Source organism: Emydura macquarii, unplaced genomic scaffold, assembly GCF_026122565.2.
Source record: "Emydura macquarii macquarii isolate MOO-44397 ecotype Brisbane River unplaced genomic scaffold, CSIRO-AGI_Emac_v2 contig_2171, whole genome shotgun sequence".
Taxonomy (NCBI): domain Eukaryota; kingdom Metazoa; phylum Chordata; order Testudines; family Chelidae; genus Emydura; species Emydura macquarii.
The window spans coordinates 512,881-537,951 of NW_027132308.1; the positions used below are offsets into that span (position 1 = coordinate 512,881).

Genomic DNA, 25,071 nt, shown 5'->3' on the forward strand with positions numbered 1-25,071 from the left:
GTTGAGTGCCATGTATTGTATATGACGCTTACCATTAAAAAATCCCAAACCCCTAGCTCATAAAGATTTGGTCTGCTTTGTGTGGAAAGCTTTGGAGACATCTTGTAAGAGTGACAGGGTTGCTGTCATGGGCTTAGTCAAAATGACTGCCCTCCCACTGTTGCTTCCACCCCAGATGTAGTTGAATTTCAGTGGGGTAATATGTATATAGTTGTGAATTGCTATAGGATCCTTTGGAATGAAAGGCCTTATATAACTGTAAACTATCTCTTCCTCACATTTAAATCACTATATAAACATTTGATTATAAAATCTTGGCCTACATTTGTATTCACATAATTTTATATGCATAGACAATTATTTGAGCATTTTTCAAGTGCAGTTTGCAGGCAGAGGACAGAATTTACATGCAGAAATCCCATTATTCCCATACATTTGTGTATGTAAATTCTATCACATGCTTACATGAGTGATAGTGTTTGAAAGAGGTGTGTGCAAAGTTGCATGCACAAAGATAGAGGATGCCTTGAGGCCCTTTAGGAAAACTGGCCATAAAGCTTGAATGCTGTATTTACACAATACAATGACCTACCACCATGAAGCGTATAAAATTATCCTTATGGCCTTCATGCACCTCGCATATCAACTCCTCCCAAATATAGTTCCAGCCAATTAGGGCCTGCATAGTGGACAAAATTTAGCAATTTGACCCCCATGTAAGTGAGGGCAACTCCACTGATGTCAGTGGGCTGAATTTGACCCATTAAATAGAATGGATAATGGCTGGTTTCACCTATAACCGTTCTTGCCACAACAGTATGTCTTAACCTCCTCATACATATTACACCATATTTCCTGAAGAGTGTTTGCTTTTTAATCCCTCTAATTGCTTTTCTTTTTATCTTCTGATAAAACTATAATTCCCCTTAAAAAAGTGAGGTTCACTATCTTGCCCTGAAACTTCCTTTTCACTCTCATTTGGGCCATAATAGACACTTGAAGTTTGCTTGCAAGTATGATTAATCCTAAACTCTAGGAAGCACATCTTAGTAACTGCACTGGTTGATTCAATCCTGCAAAACTATATAAACTTTATGGTAATATCCTACCTTTGCCAAGCTTCATTTTCAGCTTTTTCTTTAAAACCTTGCCAGAAAATGAAACTTATTCAAAAGTTGCCCATCCCTACCCCCAGGAAAGTTTATCTTCTTGCTAATGCAGTCACCCTTGACACACACATTTTGACTTAATTGCTTTAACTCCTGAATTGCAGCCATCTTGGATCAGGACTGAACTGAAGTTTAACTAGAACATCATTCCAATAAACCAAATACATCTGCCTATACTTAAGAAGTACATTTCCCTGAGATGCATTTATTACAGGAGGGACCTTTAATACATGGTGTGTGACAGAATTTTTTAGATATACATAGAGATGTAAAGCTAGAAAAGATTCATCTAGTCCATTGCCCTGTCAATACAGGTATGTTTCTTTCAGTGTTTTGTCTACTGTAGTTTTAATGGCTCAAAAGAAGGCATTCCCATCATTCACTCGAGAGACATCTTTCTGAAAGAGTCTTCACTATTAGAAATTTCTCTCCTGTTTGTATTTAACTTGACGCCATTCAGTTTCATCCCATTCCCCTAGCTACACCTCCGAATACCACCCCAATATCTCTCCTTCGGTGTTTTTACACCCTTAAAATGCCTATAGATGTCTATTATATCTTTTTTATTTATCAGTTTGTGTAAATTAATTTAGTTCTTTTGATCTTTCTCCATAAATCAATCTCTCCAGGTATTCTCTGATTTCCCTTTAATTTTGCAAGATATCTATGGTACTGAGTAGACATGGGCCCCAGCCACAAATTCAGGTTTGGGTATGAATTTTGACCCAACTCCTTTCAAAATTTACACATTTGGAATTGGGATGCCCTTATGCAAAGTGAGAGAGAGTAATTACAAAATGTGAGTTTTATGTTTGATCCAGATTTTGATACCACTGCCCACCACAAAACTTAGGACTCTAGCCCATCTCTACTACCAGGTGTCAGAACTGCATAATATTTTAGGTATGATCTCACTGGAATCATGCAGTAAGGATCTATTAATGCTTTAGATTGTGAAATGATCCATGCATGTATCTAAAATTGCAAGGGCTTTTTATTTGGTCATACCTAATTAGCTGTCCTCTATCAGGATCTCCTTTGATGTACAGCTTTCCAGGTTCCTCCTTCCTATTCAATATCAGTTTCAGATTACTCTTCCATAGATACATTGATAATTAGATTGCATTTATCTAACGTTATTTCCTGCTCGTAATCTTAACCCTTATTTTATTCTCATGTCTTTACTGATGTTTGAATCACCTCCCAATCTAGAATCATTTGTGAATGTAAATAATGTGCTGTTTTCTCATCCTTCTAGATCATTAATAAAATATTAGATTAAATGGTTAAATTAAGCATCATCCCTGCAGCAGCATCCTTCAACTCAATACATTGTCACTGATCATTAACTTATTTTTAATCCTTTAGAAAATGTTTAGTCAGTATGATGCTGCTCATGTATGACACTGCTTGACGTTTATGTAAAAGTTTTGTGATGCAGAACATTGAATACATTACTAAAATTACTACTTTATAGCTTCACCCACTAGTTTGTAATAAGAGTTTTAAAAGCAATTAATTTTCCTTCATGATTTGTTTTTGCTCAACCCCCGTGCCTTTGTTTTTACCAAATCCATAATTGCTTATGATTATTATAAGGAGGTTACTGAGTTTTTTCCATTATCATACTCAGGGTAGACAGCCTTATTGGATGTAATTGTTAGGGTTGCTTATTTTATTTCCATTTTTAGAAGACTGGTACCACATATGACTTTTAAGATACATCTGCTGCCTCCTTGGTTCTCCTGGCTTATTTTTTTCAAAATTATTTACCAGTGATTTAGTAAATTCATTTTTTCATGACTTCAAAACTCTTAAGCCATATAGGATGAAATCCTGGCTCTACTGAAATAAATGGAAATATCATCCACACTTGCTGATTTGCATATATTTCACTTACCATGTGTTTCTATACCTGCTTTTTAGGCCTGATTCTTCACCATTAAAATCAGTGGAATGTTTGTCATCAACTTCAAGAAAAACAGGATTAAGCATTTTATTAATACCTGTATTAACAAAAGTCATCTTTACTTCTGAATTCTCCATGTCCTTTTATGATATTTTAGTAATACATTGTTTCAAAAGCATTACAGTAACATAAAACAATATCTCATTTCTTATGGTGCCTCATTTTTTTCTTTCTTTCCCCCATATAATTTATAAATCGCTTTCTTATTACTCTTGGATAGCATTAATTTCTTCTGCTTTATTGTTTCCTTGCAAGTCTTAAGAGCCCGCAGTGTTCTTGTTTATTTCCTGCTCTTTTCTCCATTTCCTGTGCCAAAGGTTCCTGGGAAATGCAGGTAGTAGTAACGGATTGGGACTTCTGCTTAGGCTGACCAGTTTTAAGCCACTTTTTGCAGTGTTTGGCAGGCATCAGCAGAGGGCATCTAACTCCTCTTCCAGGAAAGGTTTCTCTGGCCATTTCTTCATTCTGGATTTAGGAAAGGGAAGGGCAGGAAAGAGAGAGATGTGGAGGTTGCTGACCATTGGGCTGAATGTATAGCACTTCTCTTCTGTGGCAGGAAGAGGACAGGAAGAAAACAACTACCTCCACACCAACAAGACAGCCACCACCACCCTAGGGTGACAGGGAGCATAAATGATGCTGAGGAGAAAGGTACAGTGGATTCTGTACACCTTTGTCTTCATGACTAGAGAATCATACAATGGAAGGGGCACCATTGATCCTGTTACTGGTCTTACCTGCCAGCTGTCACTGCCAGAATTATTTGTTCAGCTGCCTGCTATATAATAATAGCAACAATTCATTCGTATCTTAAAGCCCATTGACTTTGGCCATGCCCATTTGTGTTCGCTTTCCATAAACATTTGAGTTTTCCCGGCACAAACATTCGAGAAAGTGAATTTCTAAGTGAGATGCATAGGTATTCATGGAAAATTAATTTTACACGGATGTATGTGTGCTCGAGCACTCCTAAGTACTTGGGGATCATCCAGTCATAGAATAGGAATAGTGCAGTGGTTTTGTATTATCTTAATGGCAAACACTGCCATAGAACTTTGGGAAGAATCCAAAGAACTTAACAAAATGAAATGCCCAAACAAATGGTTTGACAAATTTCATATAATGAATATATTTAAGGAAAACCATGATACACTTGTAAATATTTTGCCTAGAGAAAAAGAGTCTATTATCATCCAGGAGATGGTTTATGAATTGTTTCCTTGGCTTTAAACAGAGCTGAGCATTAAAAATGAGCAAAATCAATTCCACTGGTTTACAAAATATTTTAAGAAACCTAATTAAACATATGGGTAAAAAATGGAGAAGTAAACAGGATGGCATTGCAGGAGTTGGTGAACAACTGAATGGAGGATGCTTTCACATCTCAAGCCCTGTAAATCCTCTCTCATTACCCTTTTTCCCTCTGACCTTTAATCTGTCACTCATGAATCTGCATAAGATACTTTTGGGTTTTTGTAGTTTTCTTGTTCAGAGAAATTTTAGTGGGCTGACCCTCAAAGATGACATGATTTAGGTGGCTCCAGCCTTCTTTCACAATTAAGCTTCACACTTCCACTCTCGTACACAAATTTTTCCCTCTGTGCTGTGTAGGCTTGCTAATTCTCTGGAACTGACATTCTTGAATTCTGGTATCTTTGTATAGCTGCATTCTGTGACCAGTTTCTTAGCATGTTGAATCAAGGTGATCACTGGCACCAAGTTTTCCTATTATCTTCATTCTCAGTCACATTTATGTTTAGCTGAATTCGTCACCCAACAGGTGACTGGTATTTGTATTGTATTTGTTCCTTACAGATGCACCATTCTACTTTGACTAGTTTCAATGTCTTCCATCCTTTCCCCAAGAGTCTTTAGTCATAATTCTCCTTCAGACCTGGGAGTCTGTTGCAGACGCCTACTACAATTCCACATTTATTTTTCATGTCTCTTATTGTGTTGCTACCTTTTTCATTATCAGAGTGAATCTCCCTGATTTTGTAAATACATTTTCTTCTGTAGTTCTTTTACAGTGAGTGATGGATGATTCACTAGTACACTGGACCTTCTTTACTCTCCTTATCTTTATATCATCTCCCAGATGTATCTTTCTTTACCTATTTTCTGTTTTTGAGGATAATAGCTGGCCTGAGTAATAAATTCCTGGGATCTTCCTCTTATTTATTCCAGCTGCTAGATATCCTAAATAAACCAAAGACTGACAAGTGTTTTCTTCATGCCTTGGTGTCTTCGGCTGAAAAGGCCTGAAGTTAAATAGCTAGCACTTTGGACTTATGACACTCATTAGAGATACATATCACACTGGAATTTTAAATTGACCTACAGTAGCTCTGGGATGTTCCAGTGGATGTAATACATGAGCTGCTACTATATCTCTTATGAACATGCAGCAAAATACCAGTATAAATGAGAATTCTCAAAAACAGAGAGATTGGTCCTACTTGTAAACTCACTTCTACACCACTGATTTGTTGTATAAACAAATAGCCTCTTCAAGGGCTACTTCATATGTATATACACTGTCTATTTCATGGGAAAGCATCATCATTTCAGTTCACTTCTCATTTTTTAGCTTACCTGGAAACTTTCACACCTTAGAAATATTCACTTAACAAGAGAGTACCAGCCATGAAAATACCAGATCCCAGATACTTGTAGCAAGTATTGCTGGATTGGGTCCCATGCCATACTCCTTATTAGGGATGGTTGAATTATTAATTATTTATGGAAATTATTATCTATTTCTATTTCAGTAGTAGTCAGAATATGCTCAGTAATGTTTATGTACAATGTGAGATGAATTGCTTAGTTTCTAAGGAAAAGATTTGAATTGGGAATAAAGTATTCCCTGAAAGACAAGAAAAAAATTGTTCATTCCATTATCATTTACTATTAGTTGACCACCTTAGCACATGTTGAATAATGAAAAATTGTGTTAATGATTTGTTTACTTGATGAAAAATGCCAAAATTCATTCAGTAAATTATTTGCACCAAATAATTCAGCCAGCTCTGCTAATAATGGTGGTAGTAGTTTCTGTAGTTCACAATATTAATACCAGATTGTGAACTGCTTATGCCGTCCCAGAATTTAGGCTGTTGTTAAATGCATTTCTAAAGCATCTTTCATCATTGAATCTTAGACTGATTCTCAGAGACAGAAGTCACAAATGCTTTCATCCATTTATTACAAAGGTGATGCAAAAACTGCCTCCAGATAAGGGCTTTGTTTTAACTTGGAAAGCCAATCACACAGCATTATTGTAAAAACTGAGCAACTAGCATCCTTGAGTTCCTCTTTCATCCCTATTAATAGTCATATGCTCTAAAATATATCTAGGATGAATTTAAGTAGGTGGACTCTTTTCTTCAAAAATGAACCATAAGGAATTAAAGCTGTAAACACTTTCATTTTTGTTTGTTTGTTTTTTTTGTTAAAACCACAGAAACACCAGCCCCCTGAGGAATGAGATAATGGTTGTACTCCATAGGGTATTACACTAAACAAAACCTAGAGGTATATGAATGGTGGTAGAATAGGAGACTGCATGTATGGGAAGGAGTGGGAAGTCTCTTCATATGGCATCCATGGTGCATGGCGTGCTTTTGATTGGCAAGTTGTGGCTCCTTCCTCTCATCCATTTTTATGACTTGACTTGCACGGAGTGTTGGGTGTTCTGTTTTAACAGCATGTGGAATGAATTGTAAATGTTGTAATAATGAATGGATGCAAATGTTTGTAATATAGAGTGACCTTGAGAGTGAAAAATATCTGTATTTGTCACTCATATGGTAAGACTTTTTTATTGCAGGTCTCTCACTGCAGAGGTTAACATTTGTGTGAATCCCTATGTAGTGACTAGTTTAGTCTCTAAAAGTAGGCCTGGTATTAACCTACCTCACCTGCTGTCTCCTACTCTCATTGCAGCAAGCCATCTTGCCCAGGGTGGAGGTGATCATAAGTCATGAAACTGAACAATATAAAATTTAAAGTAGCCATTTTTTCTAGGGGTTTGATTGTTTCACAGAAACGTGCTTAATTAAGCCATGTCCCAGATTGCAGTAAAACTATCAAAGTCAGCACATTGTCTAGTCAAGATTGAACAAACTGGGCTAGAGATAGGAGAAAAGAAAAAATAAGTGCAATTTATCTTGAGCCATGAGGGAGCTTCCTGCCATTGTAGGGCATCCGACAGGCACATGTTAACGCTGTGTACAGTAAGAAAGAAAAGCAGAAATCTATCAATAAACTCACTACAGAATGGTCACCACCTGCTTAGACCGCCACATCTTTCTGTAGTTGTTTTAATCTTATATGCACAAATAACAGAGATAAGTTGGGACACTGTCCTAATTGACAGTAAGCCTATCTGAAGTTTGATTATTTGCCATTCTCTCTGTATAAGGATATAATTTTAATAGAAGAATCCCACTTTATTTGCCTCTTTCCCATCCTTATTTTCTCCTGTCCTATTTTATCTTTGGAAAGGATAAGGAGAAAGGTGGGCACCTTAAATTTAGGAAGGAGTAGTGTTTAGCTTGTTAAAAATCAATATATTCATTTAAAAAAATGAATTGAAGTCTTGAAATTTATTTTCCTTTTTTCTAGTCAGTTTGTCATGATATCAAATAGTGAAAAAATTTTAAAATGATAAATGTTACAGATATAGGGAGACATTCATACCTGATATAAACAGGTACATCTCCCATTGACTTTAATAGGAGTTGTAACGGCTTACTACTGAACAAAATTTGGCTCATAATCTGCTAATTATATAATTTTAGGGGTTCTAGTTACATCAGACTACTAACATTTTTTTGCTGAGCTTAAAAAAAAAAATCAGAAGTGCCTTTATATTATTGCATAGTAAGCCATTTCCTTTAATAATATATATTAAAATTGTGTACTATACATGTATGTGTATCATGCCCATCTTACTTTGCAATGACATTAATGGTAGAAATATGCCAGATAGCATTGGAGAAAAATATATAATATGTGCATAAAATAGTGGTATTTGGTTATGACTCCATATTGGCAACAAGGGATGGATCACTTGATGATTACCTGTTCTATTCATTCCTTCTGAAGCACCTGGCTTTGGATACTGTTGGAAGACAAGATACTGAGCTAGATGGACCATTGGTCTGACCCATTATGTCGGTTCTTATGTTCTTATATATGGTATATTTCTACCATCAGTTGAATTGCAAAATGAGATGGGTGCTATGAAAAGCTCTTAAGATAAATATTTCTAGTGCGAACCATCAGTGATTATAGCATGAGTTATTGCTACATATACAAAAGAGAGGGTTGTTTTGTTTTTTTAACTGAATGTATTAAGAAAGTGCCATAGGTATATAGTTTGTTACACTTTGGAAGAAAACCACTTGGAACATAACTGAAGTGATTTTCCTTTGGCTAGTATGCTTTCCAACATATCTAATATTCTTTTATTGTTTTCAGCTTCCTGGTTAGCTTCATGGTGGATGCCCGTGGTGGTGCCATGCGAGGTTGCCGACACAATGGGTTAAGAATCATTATTCCTCCTCGGAAATGCACAGCCCCAACACGAGTAACCTGCCGGTTGGTCAAACGTCATAGACTGGCCACCATGCCTCCAATAGTGGAAGGAGAAGGTCTGGCCAGCCGTCTGATTGAAGTTGGACCTTCTGGTGCTCAGTTTCTTGGGTAAGAGTTGCTGTCTGGCTTAAATGAAAACAATAGGTATATTTCTATCTGTTTGTAAATTGCACTGGGGTGGCTCTTGCTTCAAGATTTAAACTGAAAAAGGTCTATTTAGCATATTGTAATGATTGATCATAAAATGTTATAGGCCCCCTAGTGCAAATCAGCAATTAGTCCCTCAGCAATTCACTTAGCTTGTATGCCTTTTCCTTTGAAAACGTGGATGTTTTTAAGCACGAACACTAAGGTTTAGTGTGCTTCCTAGAATACGTTTATTAATCAGTGCCGTGCTATTAAAACAAAAATCACTTTGTGATCAAAGTTAGGCATTCATACTGTATTTAAATCATCCACAGTTAAGGTATGAATAACACATAGCACAGCACTGATCTAAAACCAGATTTAAAGCCTGCTGCAGATACAACACAAGTTAAAACTCCTTATATTAGAAACTTGTGTTTTGTCTATAGGCCTGCTGCCAATAATTTGGATTAACTGGGAAGCACAAGCCTTGATTTTTCTGGGGTTAAAATTGCAAGTTCGAACAATAGGACAACTAGGAATTCTCCAGCACTTTATTTTGTCCTATATTGCAATACCCAATAGAAAGATCAGAACTGCAACTACTGCTGTGCTTGTTTTAGCAATCTGCAGCTGAAACCAGCAGTTCTCCATACTTTTGTTTGTTTTATCAGCTGCTCTCCTTATCAACTGTGGCATCCAAAAATGGAAAATTGAAGGAACCCCTCCAATAGAATGAATGGCTTCAGTTGGAAACTGATGAATTAAGTTATGAAAGCAACAGTTTAAATCCATTCTGAAACAAATCAATTGTATTTAAGTCCAGTCATGTCAAGGTAGTTAGCAGACCTGAAGTTATATCTGGAGGAATGGGCTTGAGAAAGAGTGGGATGTGGTTTGATGTTTTTTAAAAACACATTGAATGGAATATGAAAGGGGAAAGTATCCAATGCTTGTTCCCATTATTTTATTGCTGCTGTACTTTAATAGTGGAATAGAAAGAGTTCTGAAACAGTGGGAACATAAAGCTAGAGGCCAGTCCTCTTCTATGACAAATGGGGTGTTCCTAGGTTTGACATGCACCCGCAGAAAAACTGCCTAATTAAATACTACTTTGACATTCTCTTCAAATCTAGGGCAGTTCTTAAAAAAATCAAATCTAAAATACCAACAGAACACCTCTGCTGTCACATTCAGTATTTGTCTAATCTTCTCTCCCTCTTCCCTACATTCACACTAACATGCAGTACCTTTTATTTTTTTTAAATGGTCCCTCCATTCAACGAGGAATCTCAATAAAAACTCATCTGAACAACACACATGGACACATTAGTCAGAGGTTTTGTGTCACTCCTCATAGTTTTATCCCCTACCAACGGGCATTTTTCTGGGTGGCATCCTGGCAGTGAAATCAGGTATCATGTACTGTGCCTGCCAACACAAATATTACTGTACTGCACTGACACATCCATCCTAAGGGCAGGATTCTGCTCCCACTAAGTTCAGTGACAAAACTTTGATTGACATTAATGGAAGCATTTCATTAATTTCTATCACCAGTGGGGCACAACTAGGGCAGAACCTTATTCAGTGGTTGGCCTAATTCCACTCTCTTGTCCAGACAGTGGCACTGGGGTTCTGAAAAAAAAATACATAAAGCATATTTATGTTCTTTCTTTCACTGCTGCTTTGGATGTACTCAGTAAACTTCATCTGCCTACGGCTCCTCCCCCACTTAATGAGGGAGAAAGCTTGGTCAGCCGAATCCTTCAGCTGGGGCCTCCTGGGACCAAATTCCTTGGGTAGGAGAGACTTAAAACAAATTGATGGATGCTGGCCTCCCCATTCTTCTCCTCCTTCTGCAATATGATTTATTTTTTTATGTCCTTGTGCCCATGACATTGTCCCTTTCTATGATTTGAAATTTTGTATATCTAACCTTTAGTGGACCATTTTCCAACCCTTGTGGTTTGTGGTTTTTGTTTTGGTGGTATGTTTGTATCTTTTTCTTAAAGTTCCGCGACATTCATTTTTGTTTTAGCATGAGATTTTCCTAGCTGTAAAATGTGCCAGCTGTTATGTGCTTGATGTCTGTAGCAAAGCAACCTGGACTGGCACTAAAAATAATCTTCTGTGCGTGCACGCGCATCTATTTTGCATCCATTGCTACCAAACCAATAGTAATATATATTATTAGTAATAGTATTATATGTTTGATATAATATAACATAGTATGAAATAGCATGACATGAATCAAGTACATCATGGCCCATATGATTATGCACTCATGAGGTATATGTATACGTGTATGCTTACATTTTCTTCCAGAGTGTAGAAAATGCCAGAGTTATGGGAGCGTATATATACACATAAACATATTTACGTGTTCATAATGAAGCAAATTCTTCTCTCCTCTACACTAGTAGAAATCGAGACTAATGTCGGTGTACAATCAGCATAAGTAAGAGACGACTCAAGTCTATTGACTTCAGTGGAATTATTTTGATTTTCACTAGTATACCAGATCAGAATTTGTCCCACTGTGTATGTATACTGTAGTAGATTCTCTTTGAAATAAGATTACACAAGTTAACACATATGGTGGTGACAGCAAAAATGAGCACGAGTTGTATTAATTTTGTCTGTTTGCAAATATACTCTAAATTCTCTGTTCAAAGTACTGCTTCCTTACTGAGAGCTGTCCGCAGGGTGTAAAGAGATGTGTGCACATCTAAACTGTTCTACAGTACATATTGGGTCCCTGTATAAAGCTAAGATACTCAATAGTGACCCAATGATATGCTGTTTAAGACTGCACCAACTGTGCCAGAGAAATGGGTAGAATTCCAGGTTTCTTTGTAACAGACTGAATGGATAGTTATTACTTCTATTTCTTCCTCTCTCACCCATACACATTTAATCTGCTGTGTTGCTGTGTCAGGCCTGTGATTGTGGAGATCCCCCATTTTGCGGCTCTGCGTGGGAAAGAGAGAGAGCTGGTAATCCTGCGCAGTGAGAATGGGGACAGCTGGAAGGAGCATTTCTGTGAATATACCGAGGATGAGCTGAATGAAATCCTCAATGGAATGGATGAAGGTACTCAGTGGGGCAAGGGAGGGGTGAGGGTTTAGGAGGACCACAGAGAAATTAAAATGATCCTTTGTCCTGTTTTATTTCTATAACGGGGAAGACCTAGTTTATCTCCTCTCTGACTTACTGCCTCACTGCTGACCCTCCTTTCCAGAGGCCTGTGTTGCCTGTGTCTTCTGATGTTTCATTGGAATCACAGTGGAACATCATATCATGCTTAGTTCACACAGCGGTGGTGGCAGTGTATGATTGTTGAAATCCTAGCACATTTAGCAGCAACAAAGGGGCAAGAATCTGGTATTATCTGGGAAAGAGCAGTTCTTCAAGTGCTGGTCCCTATGTGAATTCTACATGTTGGTACATATGTGCCACATGCGCCCGAGTCCAGAAATTCTTACAAGTAGTGTCCGGTAGGCTGCACGTGTTCTAGGGTGACCAGATGTCCTGATTTTATAGGGACAGTCCCGATATTCGGGGCTCTTTCTTATAGAGGCACCTATTACCCCCACCCCCTTTCTCGATTTTTCACACTTATTATACGGTCACACTAACATGTGCAGTAGATTTCCTTGTGCTATCGACCGAGGGTATAAGAGCCAGCAAAGGTCGATGCCTCTCCTATTCCTCTTACTCAATTTACGCCTCTACTGTGGATATAGCAGTGAGATCTGCAAGCATCTGTGCCGCTGGCTTCCTTACTCCCACCTCCAGTCTGAACACTGCCAATAAGCCATATGTGGAATACACATAGGGACCAGCACTCAAAGAAAAACTGGAGGTTGCTTACTGTAACTGGAGGTTCTTCGAGATGTGTGATCCCTATCTGTATTCCACCTCCCATCCTCTGTCCCCTCTGCTTCAGATCCTCTTGGGATTTGCAGTAAGAGGAGGGACTGGATAGGTGTTGCCCCACACTGGCTCTTATACCCTCAATCATGAGCACAAGTAAATGGACTGCTTGTAAGAATATCTGGACCGGTGTGCATGGCACACATTCATACCCACGTGCAGAATACACATAGGGACCACACATCTCAAAGAACTTCCAGTGACTGTAAGTAATCTCTCTATATAAAACTTCTCAACATTTAACTCCCTTTTGATACCCTTTTCACAATACTAAACTAAAAGCTTTCTTCGGAAATATTTCACTGCTCTGTATTTTATTACCTTTTATGAATGGCTGCTTGTTTAGAGGAGCTCAAGGACCCTGGATGCTCTTGCAACTTGTAATAACTGCATACTGGCACTGACAATGATCTGTGGCCTGGAGATGGGCTTTGTGCTGGAAACGGGGATGTACCTGAAGGATGAATTTTAGTTTTTAAAAAGCTTGCTTAGGCCATGATTCAGTGTGGTATGTGCCTAACTTTAAGCATGTGAGTAGTACTTTGGAACTGAATGGCCTGCCTATGTGCTTAAAGTCAGACACATACTTAAATAACTAACTGATTGGAGCTTTGTGCTCCTGATATTGTTATCTCTGTCCTTCAAATAGATACATAGCGTAGAGATGGGCTCAAACCAAAGTTCTTGATCTATATGTTGGCCACCTCTCCCCCCTTCTGGCCCCTCTTCCACGTTTTAGGAAAATAAGCATCTGGTTCTGAATTAGTTTTGGACCATCTCTAATTTCCCCTCCCCACCCCCTTACAATCCTGGCTTTTACTGTTTTTGCTTTAACTTTCAAAGCTCTTTAAAGCTTTTCACCTTTAATTGCTATGTATTTATAGCTTTTCTTGTTTGGAAATTGCTTGTTGTCTCTTTGAAATTCTTGTTGTGTGAATGTGACTCATTTTTCACTCAGTACTTGACACTCCAGAGGAACTTGAAAAGAAGCGTATCTGCCGTATCATCACCAGGGATTTCCCACAGTACTTTGCAGTGGTGTCCCGGATCAAACAGGACAGCAACCTCATTGGACCTGAGGGAGGTGTGCTTAGCAGCACTGTAGTACCACAAGTGCAGGCAGTCTTCCCAGAGGGAGCGCTAACTAAGCGAATTCGCGTCGGCCTCCAGGTACAGAGAAACAGTGACATGGCTTATTACTCCTTCCTCATTGGCATTTCATTTGAGACATGACCCATGGTAAAACAATACATTTTTCTACATTGCACAGTAAGCAGACAGTTGAACAATTACATCACCTCCCCATTTGCGCACTGCTATCTAACATGCTCCCCACGGCAAAATAAAAATTGTGGGACAGAGAGTGAGGTCGAGAAGCTAGAGCAAAGTAGTCAGTCAGGTCTCTTGAGTTTTATTCTTGACTCTGTCATTGACTGATTATGGGATCTTGGGCAAGTCACTTGACCTCTCTGTGCCATGATGATACTATGCTATACAATACTAACATAGCTCACAAAGGAGTTGTGGGATTTAATTAGGACTTTCTGTATAACACTGGCAGTGGTCAGACACATTCATTTACATCTTCACTAAACTACATTTCCATATTTGTTTATTTTTTGTCTTCTTACTTTGGAAAGGCCCAACCTATGCACAATGAACTTGTAAAGAAGATTTTAGGGAACAAGGCGACCTTCAGCCCTATAGTAACCCTGGAGCCAAGGAGGAGGAAATTCCACAAGCCAATCACAATGACAATTCCTGTCCCCAAAGCCTCTAGTGATGGCATGATGAATGGTTATGGGGGTGAAACACCAACTTTAAGATTACTATGCAGCATAACAGGTAGGCTTAGTGCACCAGAGTTTTGTATGTGCATGCAGAATCCTGAAATCAAAAAATGGTGTTGGTCAAATGTATTAAAACGATTACATTGACATAAAACTCTGTGAAAGCTTTGCTGGGGGCTGTGTGAGAAAATAAACTGCACTCATTCCACTAAGTGGAACTTAGTGAGAACAACAAAAGTATTATATATTTTTATCCCTACTATGTAGGCCCATGCATTAGCTTTTCCTTAGTTCTGTTTATGGAGCACCATATTCTGGTGAAGGATGTCCAACATTCGTGACACATAAGGAAACACAATCAGTGTCCCAAAGAGTTTAGGGCCAAATTTGGAACCCCATAGGTGTCAACTTCGTGGTGCTCTGAGGCTCAAGCACCCACCAAAAAAAAAAATAGGGGGTGCTCAGCCTGGGTAGCGGGTGTAAGAGGCTAGGGGAGCTTAAGTCTCCCCAAATGGGGCAAAAATGCAAGATGCAGCACATCTCCCTTTGGAGGCCCACTGGCCCGCCGTCTTTGGAGCGCTACCACTGGAAGATCCAAGAAGAGGGGGGGCTACCAGTCCCTGGACCATGGCCCCACTCCCGCTCCACCCCCACTCTGCCTCGAGGCCCTGTTCCCCCCTCAGCCTCTTCCCCATGAGGCTCTCCCGCCTGCCACTCGCTCCTTTCTATCCCCTCTCCTCCCTGTTGCTTGCTCTTAAGGCAGGAGGAAGCAGAAAGGAGCAGGTGGGGGTGCCATGGGGAAGGGGCGGAAATGAATACCCACTGGCAAAAACAGAAGTCAGCCTCTGTGCCCTTGATTCTCATTGATAAACTAGTCCCATTGAAATCAGTGATGAGTAACTACTCATTAATATGAGTGAAGAGTTCACAATTGCCATTTAAAATAGAATATAGACACATTTTCCCTAAGTCTCTTCTGTAAATATGCGAAGTATTCTTCTGCAGTAATATTTCTGCTGAAATAAATAGCAAAAAGGCTTAGCGATACTGATCCAAATTATGAGAAAAGCATGTTTTATATACTAGAAATCACAAATTTATTATTATAATTTCTTTCTCCCAAGTAGAACTTCAACAGGGCTGTTACTGGGATAATTTCCCCCTATGTGGGTAAAGAACCTGGAGTGGGCAGAAGTTATGTTTGGTTATGACATATAGAAGATTCTAGCCTCATGTGACATTCCTCTGGTGCAATTTGCACTGGTGAATTGCTGTGTCACCCCAATCCCCCACTCCTGGAGTCCGTTTTACTCTGCTGTGAGAACCCCCCACTCCTGGGCTGTTACCACACAACATGTAAACAGCATGTAAGCAGCTCTCAACCAAGTGAGTGAGTGCTTTTAGAACTCCAACAGAATGACATTAGCAAATACCCCCAGTCCTAGATGCAACCCTAGGAACCTCCATCTTACAATGTTCAGTTTTGCCCACTGAACAATGCAAGCTCATGTAAGTTTTGTCAATTTAACAAAGACATCGATATGCACCAGCCTTCTTGCTCCCAGTGAAGTCTCTGACACACTTCAAACCAAGCTCACTGCTTTAGGCAGAGAAAACAAACAAATGTATTAACTACAGAAGGATTTTAAGTGATAAGTCAAATCATAAAAAGTCAGATTTGGTCAAAAGAAATAAAAGTAAAATGCATTCTAAGTTAATCTTAACACTTTCAGCAACCTTACAAACTCAGGAAATTCATTCCCTTCAGCCAGGCTTTCCCCTCTGGTCAGCACTTCAGTTGCTTGGGAATGTTAATAGATGGAAGTGGAAGAGAGAGATGGCAAATGTCTCCCCTTTTTATAATGTTTTGCTCTCTGGGGTTTTGTGCCCCCCTTGTCCTTATATGGACTCATCCATGTGCTGAGTCAGGGAGCATTACCTCCTCATGGTTCCAAACTGGCCAAGGGAAGGGAGGTGACTCACTCAAGAATCCAGTTGATCCTCCCTGGATGCCCAGGCCAGTCCTTTGTTCCTGGAAGGTTGATCTGGGTTTGTGTTACACACCTGAGATGTGGTGTGAGATGAGTTTGGTGTGAGTGTGAGCTGTGGTGTGAGCTGGGTTTGTCCTATACATGCCTGAGATGAGGTGTGAACTGCCCCTCTGCTCCTGGAGAGTTTTGTCTGGTCATATTTCAAGCCATGAGGACACATCTTTGGGAATATTACATGGTGCAGCCTCATAACTATACACATGAAATTGCAACCAACATGTTACTATAACAATAATGATCAGTACATTATGAGCATTCCAAAGACATCTAATGTGACATACTTTGCATGAGACAATACACAATTACCGTATAAGGGTGAACATAGGGGTGCAGGGTGTCACACTTCCTTCTTTTTTTGCTTTTCTCTGACAGAGGTTTGCATTTACCTGCAAGTCCCAAACAGTTTCACATATAGTTTGAATAGATTGTTTCCAGAGCAGTGCTTCCAGTACTGATCATTTGAGAAAATGAATGTTGTCTTATTTGGGCAAACTCTCTCTTTGGCTAAATCCATGCAATCCCATTAACTTCAGTGGAGTAATACAGATGTAACTGAAAGCAAAATTGGGCCTATTATTTAAAAAAATATAAAACAGGCTACAAATTTATTACAAGCAAGAGGGCTTGGGTTTTGCTTGTTTTTGAACTATTATTAATTATTAAGTATTATTATTATTTCAGGTGGAACTACCCCTGCTCAGTGGGAAGATATTACAGGAACAACACCATTAACGTTTGTCAATGAATGCGTTTCCTTCACAACAAATGTGTCGGCCAGGTACTCATGCAGCAAAACACTACTGTTAAAACGAATACTTTGTCTGTTCCTTTTTTCTTTCATGCATGCTCATTTATATCTAATATCTCTTTTGGAAGGGTTTTAGTTTATGTAGAAAAAAAGAACTTATCCCCATTTTCTTCTATATTGCAGAATAAGTTTCCTATTTTAAACTGTTCGATGGCAAAAGATAGCCACAGTGCAGCCAGGTGTTTACGCACATATGTAACCTTAAGCATGTGAGTATTCCCATGGAAGTCAATGAGACTGCTCACACATTTTAAAAATATGGACGTTCTTAAGAACATTGCTATAGCATGAATGATTAGACCAAGAGCGCACCCATCCAACTGAGATGTGAGAGGAGATTTTTGTAACTGCCTTGGCTGCATTAGTGTATGGTCTTGTATGCCTCAATATGTTTTTTTTTTACAGAAATATAGAGTGGGATTTTCAGTGTTGGCTTTACTTTGCACTCACTGAATTAAATGGGAGTCTTACTATAGTTTTGTGTAGGTGCAGAGTTGCACTAACAATGAGCCCTTTTGAAAACCCAACCAGGGTTTTGCCTGCTAGGTCCTCCTATACTAGACAGCCAAAAGTCCTTTGTTTAAATAGTTGAAAATTCATCCAGGGAAAACCCACAAGGGGAAAGAGGTTGCTTCTGTACTTGATTTACAACCCATAAAAGAATATTTTGCTGCCTGCAATCTCCAAAGAATCAGAAATCAGAGGGAGAACTTGTATACAGACCTGGAAGTGTTCCTATATGTAAATCACAACCTGAGGCACACTCTACAAACTAGAAGACTGAGTGAAACTTACATGAAAATGAACAGCAGTAACACATCCTTCCATTTGCAGACAAAGCTATTGTACAGTAACTCATTCTGTATTAATTCAGCAACAGTAGCTGCCTTTCTTTGGATTTTGCTGCATTGCAGATACAACAGAGACAGATTTTAGCAGCTGTTCAGTGTCACTGAGGTGCAGTCCCTGATCAGATTCAGCTACTTTCCTTCTGAATAACTATAAATAGAATCTTCCAAAGAATCTATATTAGATTTGATTGGTTTTTCATTAACATATGGTGTTTATTATTATCTGTTATTTATAATACAGTAGTTCTCAAAATCTGCTAGGCTCAGACACACATCTAGGAAGATACAGTCCCTGCCCTGAAGAGATTTTAATCTATGGGCCCAATCCTTCACCCTCTTACACATGTGGGTAACTTCACGCATGCAACTTGTCCCATCAGGTTCAATAGAATATTTATATGAATAGAGCTACTTGTGTGTAAATCATTGCAGGATCAGAAGAGTCAGGTTCTCTCCCCTGCTAAGGGTACTTGGCACCACTCCAGCAGTGCAGTGCAGTGCAGTTATAGGCCGAATCAACAGGCTTCCTGGGGATTCCCCTGGTCTGACAAAATTACCAAGTGAGCTAGGGTTGACATAGCCAGCTCTACGCCACCCTTGCTTGCATCCTCCAGCATGAAGACATATATAGGAAATGGCTAGGGAAAAAGGGAATGGCCAGGGAGCCGCAAACTGTGTCTGCTTTCCACCAGCAGGAGGCCTTAGACAGCTGGATATAAGATGTAACAGTCCTAAGGCTGCCACGATTTGTGCTGGAGACCAAACTAGCCTCAGGATCTAACACCCTTTTTGCTGTACCAGTGTTAAAATTGGTGGATGATCTAGTATAGATAAACATTTGGTAGCCAGACCAGTTTACTACTACCATTTTAATTAGACTTTCTTGTCACTAGACTCATTTAATCAATGGTAAAATTGGGTCCAGCTTCTGGAGCCTTGTCTATACAAGGGCTCTGTCAGTAGAATTAGTGAGACATATTTTATGTATTTGCCATACATTGACAGAGCCCCACATGCATTGAAAGGCCAGCAAGGAAGCTTAAAAAAATATGTACCCAAAATGCTCAATCTCAAAGAATGGGGAATAAACACTTTTCACTAATAATAGAGAAGAAAAGAGAGACCTCTTCAACCATTTGTTGTGTCTCAACAGCTGTATGCAGCATTAGTTACACTCAAAGGTTATACATTAAAGACTTCATTTAATAGCTAGCATTGCATATTAGACACTGTATTTGAGAGATCCAAGTCTCAGAGTTGCACTAGGATTATGGCATCAACAGCAAGCCCAGATGTGGAAGTCATTAGTGTGTGAAATCATCACCTATTTCAGATACTATGAGTCATAATTGTTTAATACCTACAGAGACGTTTACAAGAATTACCCTGTAATGTTCTGTGATGTGAGAGTAGATCTATAGGCCTTCTACAAGATCCACCTGCTCTCTTTTCACTCAGCAAGATATTTAAACCCATGCCTAAAGTAAAGCACGTGAAGTTAGTGAGCAGGACTACTTGTGCTTCAAACTTAGCCACAGGCATATGTAGCTCTCTGAATTAAGGCCTTAAAATGGTTATAGAAGAATCACACTTGCATTCACAGGATTAAGTCCTTCCAGACAGTGTTTGGGAAATCAATACATTTATCTAAAATGCTGATGAAGTTGACTGCAGTCTTCAAGACATGGCCAATTTCCATTCCATCAGACACAAATTTAGTCTCAGCTGTACTTTTTGTCTCCTGTATATGGAATCAAATTTTAAAACGTTTCTCCATTTGAGCACTGTGGAGGTTTCTCAAGGTAGGACTTGGCCTCCTCTGTTTGAGTCAAATACAGTACAATCTTTCCCCACTTCTGTAAATTAAGCCTCAGCATACAGAACTCTTAAGTATTGGATTTGCTTCCCCACGTTCAGATGTCATCAGTGTCTACTGTGTAACCAATTAACATGTTCATTGTTGTAAAGATAGGCACCGAATGAATATCCATTATTATTCTTCTGCAGTTGAGGAAGACCAGAGTAATCACATTTCAAGAGCATAGTTTGTGGGTTGTTGTACCATGTCATCTACAGTAAGTAATAAGCCCCCTGTAGATTGTATCCACTCTGAGGTGTCTTTGACCTCTCATTAATTCTACCTCCTTCCTATGGGTGTCAAACTCAACCAGGTTTTCCACCCACCATCAAATTTTATTTAAATGAAATGCCATCAGCTCCAGGGATAAACATCCAAGGATGAAAATAACAGCTTTTATTCCTTTCATTTGAAAGTACTTAATAGGGCATTTATGCTGCTTCAGCTCAGAACTGTACAAGATAGGATTTTTTTTTCAGTGCCTTTATTATACAAAGAGCACGCCATTTGTCTCAACAAAGTGTATGGCAAGGTTTCATGTTCTTGAATTTTAAGAGGGAGTAATGTTGCTGTCTAGTGACTAGACAGCAGAGGGGATAATGAAGTTGCTATTACTACGAGTAAGGAGAGTTTTCCTTCTGCTGAACTTGTAGAGGCCAATTTTTAGAGCTGCAGTTCTAGTCCTGGTTTCCGAGGTGCGCGTGCTATTTATATAGTGATTTAAGTCTACTCTATGCAGTGAATGGGGCTGTTGCAACATAACATGAATTAAAGTAGTTTTGTAAGAAATAGTGAGGAATGTTTTCAATGAACTCTACTGAAGGAAAGTGCTAGAAGCAGGTATTCTCTTGTAAGCCGTTTACTAGTGGTTGTTACATAAGTGAGGCCAGATAGACACTGGCCTCTCATTGATCTAATCAGTTTATAGGCAGGCATATGATCTAAGAGACTATGTCAGGCAGTATGACAGGTATCATTGTGTAAAACCAAGTTTATACCTAAGTTTCCTGGCTTTCATGTCTTGCTCTGGTAACTCTGCCTGGCCACAGTGCAGGAGCTGGTTAGTAGTGGGGGATGTTCACTGTGAAAATTTTCCTTTCATGTCTGATCAGCAGATAGTATGTTCTGTTCACCACTGTAAAATGCAATTTCTAGTCTAGTTGACATGGAGATTATTAGGGCATATTTTGGTTTACAGTCAAATCCTAATGCCTACAGGTTAAATGAGCAACTCTTGAATTCAGCAGGTCACGGTTTATGGTCCTGATCCTGCAAAGCCTTCCACACGACTTCACTTGCACTTTTGAGTTCAGAGGGACTACTCAAGTACTTACAGCTCAACCTGTGTGTAAATCTTTTGCAGGATCACAGTCTATATCATTTTTTAAATTTCCTTTTATCAAGAAATAATGCATTATGGGTAGCCTGACCCACATCTCCAAATTGATGAGTTTTAAATATCTACTTTATTCTGATTTTTTCATTAATCACTGTGGCTGTTTTACTTGATGTCATGGTACCAGGACAGCATCTGCACTAACTGTATGAGGATTTGTATTACTTACATCTTGCTATATGGCCAATTCCAATAACTGTTCTTTATGTCCCTTCACAGGTTTTGGTTGGTAGATTGTCGGCAAATACAGGAATCTGTTACTTTTGCCTCTCAACTGTACAGAGAGATTATCTGTGTGCCCTACATGGCCAAATTTGTTGTGTTTGCCAAATCACATGATCCCATTGAAGCTCGATTACGGTGCTTCTGCATGACAGATGACAAGGTGGATAAAACACTAGAACAACAAGAAAATTTTGCAGAAGTTGCCAGAAGCAGAGATGTAGAGGTACAGTACAAGAATATATAGGATAATTTTCTTGGTCTTCATTCACAATGCCTTGCCACATCTATTTCTAAAATCACAAATTCTGCTTGCTGTCTGATATAGGAGGCAAACATTAATAATGGAAGTATATATCAATTTCTTTAGTGTTTTGCAATTGGATTCAAATCAGGCTTACATCCTCCAAACCAAAGAATGTGGCGGATATATTTTTATCTGTGGAAATTTATACTGGCCTTTTGAGTCTGCTTTTCTGTCCATGAAAACGAACAGGAATTGCAGGAAACTCTTTTTATACCTTCAAGTTGTATGCACAGTTTACATTCCGAGTTGATTATGTTTTATAAGCAGAATACTCTGTGATCTCAGAGCAAGATGTAAGATAATTAAAAAAGCAGAACAGGCACCAAGTTCCAGTCCAGCTCTGACCTGATATTAAACTCCCATTTCATATCAATGGGAGCAGAGAGAGGCCACCACTGAGTGCTTTGGAAAAGATATAGATTAAAAGAAAGGATTGAGCAGGTCATGGAATGAGTGGCCTGCATATCGTTCATTCTGGAGGCTCAAAGTTTAAGCCCTAGGATAAAATTTTCAAAAGCATCTAAGTGACTTTTGGGAGCCTCGATTCCATTTTTGAAAACCTAGAAACCTAAGTCTTATTGACATTCAATGAGATTCAGGCTCCTAAGTCACTTTCAAGAACGGAACTGAGGTGTTTTTGAAAATTCACTTCTAAACTCATTCCTTTACCTCCCAGGCCAACAGGATTTGAGAGTATTATATAGGTGGCATTCTCTATCAAATTCAGGGGTGGGGAGTCTTCAGGATACTGTTATGATCACTCCTGTTGTGTGATTTCACTGAAAAACAGCAATAGGGAAGAATAATGGTTCTTGCCTTCATCAAAAGAACTCTGGGATGGTGTACAAACAATGCTGAGAGGGACAGGAATACTGCTCAAAGGCTGGCTTTGTTTCTTGTCAAGCAGGAGTAATGCTAATTTTGGGAGAAGGAGGAAAGATTATTGTGAGAGGGCCATTTCCTGTGGCCCTTAGTGAGGCAAAACTGTAACTGGAAGTCGATAGGGATGTTGGCTGATTAAGAATCTCAGAATTTGGTACACAAAAACAGAGAAATTAAGTCACTGAGCAGCTGCAATGGAGGGGGATCACCCCAAGGGAGGGTGTAGCAGTAGTGCTGCCACACAGATGCACACACCTTACAATTTTGTCAGAGGAAGGAGCAGTTTTAAACGCACCTGGGCTTCACAGGAACCCTGCCTGTGGAATCTGCCTGGAAGATGGTATAAATCAATGCATCTACCAGCCTTCCTCACCCATCTCTTCTCAGCCCAGAGCTGCTGTCTGGCCCCAGCACCCTCAGCGGAATGGTGGGATGCAGGCAGCTGTGCACTGCCAGTAGACGTGGAGGCTGCAAGCTTTGTTCAACACTACAACACTAAGAAAAGTGCATAGTGACCATTTCGGTGGTGGTCACAGGTGAATGATTTAGTTTTAATTAGCTCTGAGATGTCATCTGTCAAGACAAAATCTTAAATTCCTTGTTATTCAGATAATCTCTCACTGACTCCTTTTGAAGTTTGCCTGAGTAAGGGCCAAAGCTCAGTAACCACTTCAGGATTTCTCCTTTGCACTTAGTAGTCATGTTTTTGATGCTTAAATTATTTAAGCTTTGTAAAGCACCTATTATGATCTAGTGGATAGGGTCTGGAGAATTTGAAAGGCGTTAAGGGCAGTTAGGTGCCCACCTGCCTGTTTTCTCCAAATACCTATTAATAATTGAATAGATCGTCAGCACCTTGGCAGCAGTAGTTGGATTTTGTCAGTATGTTTGCTGTTGACGTCAGGGAGAAAAGCCGTGCTCAGCCAGAAGCACCAAGAAATGAAATTAGCAGGCTTGATAAATATTTGTGTCTGATGTTGAACATGTAAAATCCTATCTTTTTAGAAACTAGCGCTGTTTGTTAAATGCTCTTTTACTGGCCAAGTCAGCTCCCTTAAAAGTGATGACAAGTGGGAAATGAATAAAGCACATCACATTTTGTCTCCTTACAGGCCCTTTTTTCTACTCTAAATCCCACCATCCATAAATGCTTCTCAGGTTCAGAGTGTCTGGTGCCAAAGGCTGTAATAGACTTTTTTTTTTTTTTTTTTGCATAGAAGATGTATAAAATAAGTGCTCATTATATTGGCAAGGCTAAATTCCTGGGAGGTAAAAGTAAGAATTGCCCTTCGAATGTGCTGATAGTATGTGGTGACTCCAAAAGTTGTGATTAGGTGAGTTCCAGGGATTGAAGAAGGGTCACATAAATAACCACCATGAGATATAAGCAGATATGCCTCAGTGTCATAGAGGCATTCCAGACATTCACTTGAGGCCTGATTTTCAGAAGCACTGAATGCTCACAACCAATGGGATCTGCAAGTCCACAGCTCCTCTCAAAATTAGGCCTATAGAGCCCAGGACAAAAGCCTCAGATGTAAGACTGTCTCAGGTAGATTGGACCTTACAGTCACCTTGCTGCAGAGAAAACTAACTATGGAATTATTTGAACTGACCAAGAAGGTAAAATGTGTAACCCCATGATACTCCCAGCCAAATTTGCTATGTTCCAGCTCAAAATTGGGAGCCTGAGTTTGCTCATGAACTAAGATATTTTCTTCAACTGTAGTGGTGAACACACAGTGAGAAACCCTTTAAGAGGGAGCAGGATCCAGTGTACCTGTGACTTGTCAGATGCCTCCCAGTTGTGGTAAATAAAGTCAGTCAGGAAATGGCAGGTGAGAGCTGAAAAGAAAACTGGGGTGGGTACACATGGCGTGATGCTGGAGGGTGCCCTGGTGAGGGCCACCATATGGCAACCAGTTTAGTGCAGTATATTGAAATTATATCCAAATGCACATATTCTTGTATATGGAAAATCTGCACAATTTCATAGAACACAAGACGGCATTGTCATTTATTAGAACTTCTCACTACTCTTAGTAGATGAAATTAGTATGATATTCAAAAACAGAATTGAAGTTTATAATCTGAAATACATT

At 39.2% G+C, this 25,071-nt stretch overlaps 1 protein-coding gene and 1 long non-coding RNA gene across 6 annotated transcripts in view; one reads left to right on the forward strand and one right to left on the reverse strand.

Annotated features, from left to right (window-relative positions):
* ANK2 (ankyrin 2) overlaps positions 1 to 25,071 on the forward strand; it is a 272,410-nt gene that overhangs the window by 199,816 nt on the left and 47,523 nt on the right. For 4 of the 5 annotated variants that reach the window (XM_067558653.1, XM_067558655.1, XM_067558654.1 and 1 more), the window contains exons 27-32: positions 8,623 to 8,847; positions 11,807 to 11,961; positions 13,763 to 13,974; positions 14,445 to 14,649; positions 17,327 to 17,423; positions 21,778 to 22,006. In XM_067558653.1, coding sequence (XP_067414754.1) covers positions 8,623 to 8,847; positions 11,807 to 11,961; positions 13,763 to 13,974; positions 14,445 to 14,649; positions 17,327 to 17,423; positions 21,778 to 22,006 — 1,123 coding nt within the window. Of the gene's footprint in view, positions 1 to 8,622; positions 8,848 to 10,568; positions 10,668 to 11,806; positions 11,962 to 13,762; positions 13,975 to 14,444; positions 14,650 to 17,326; positions 17,424 to 21,777; positions 22,007 to 25,071 lie in introns of all 5 variants that reach the window. The other variant, XM_067558657.1, reaches the window with a different exon arrangement.
* The window catches only part of LOC137160218 (uncharacterized), a 115,648-nt gene continuing 93,757 nt past the window's right edge, over positions 3,181 to 25,071 (reverse strand). The window contains exon 4 of the long non-coding RNA XR_010921812.1: positions 3,181 to 3,603. This is a non-coding gene — a long non-coding RNA (uncharacterized lncRNA). The remainder of the gene's footprint in view (positions 3,604 to 25,071) is intronic.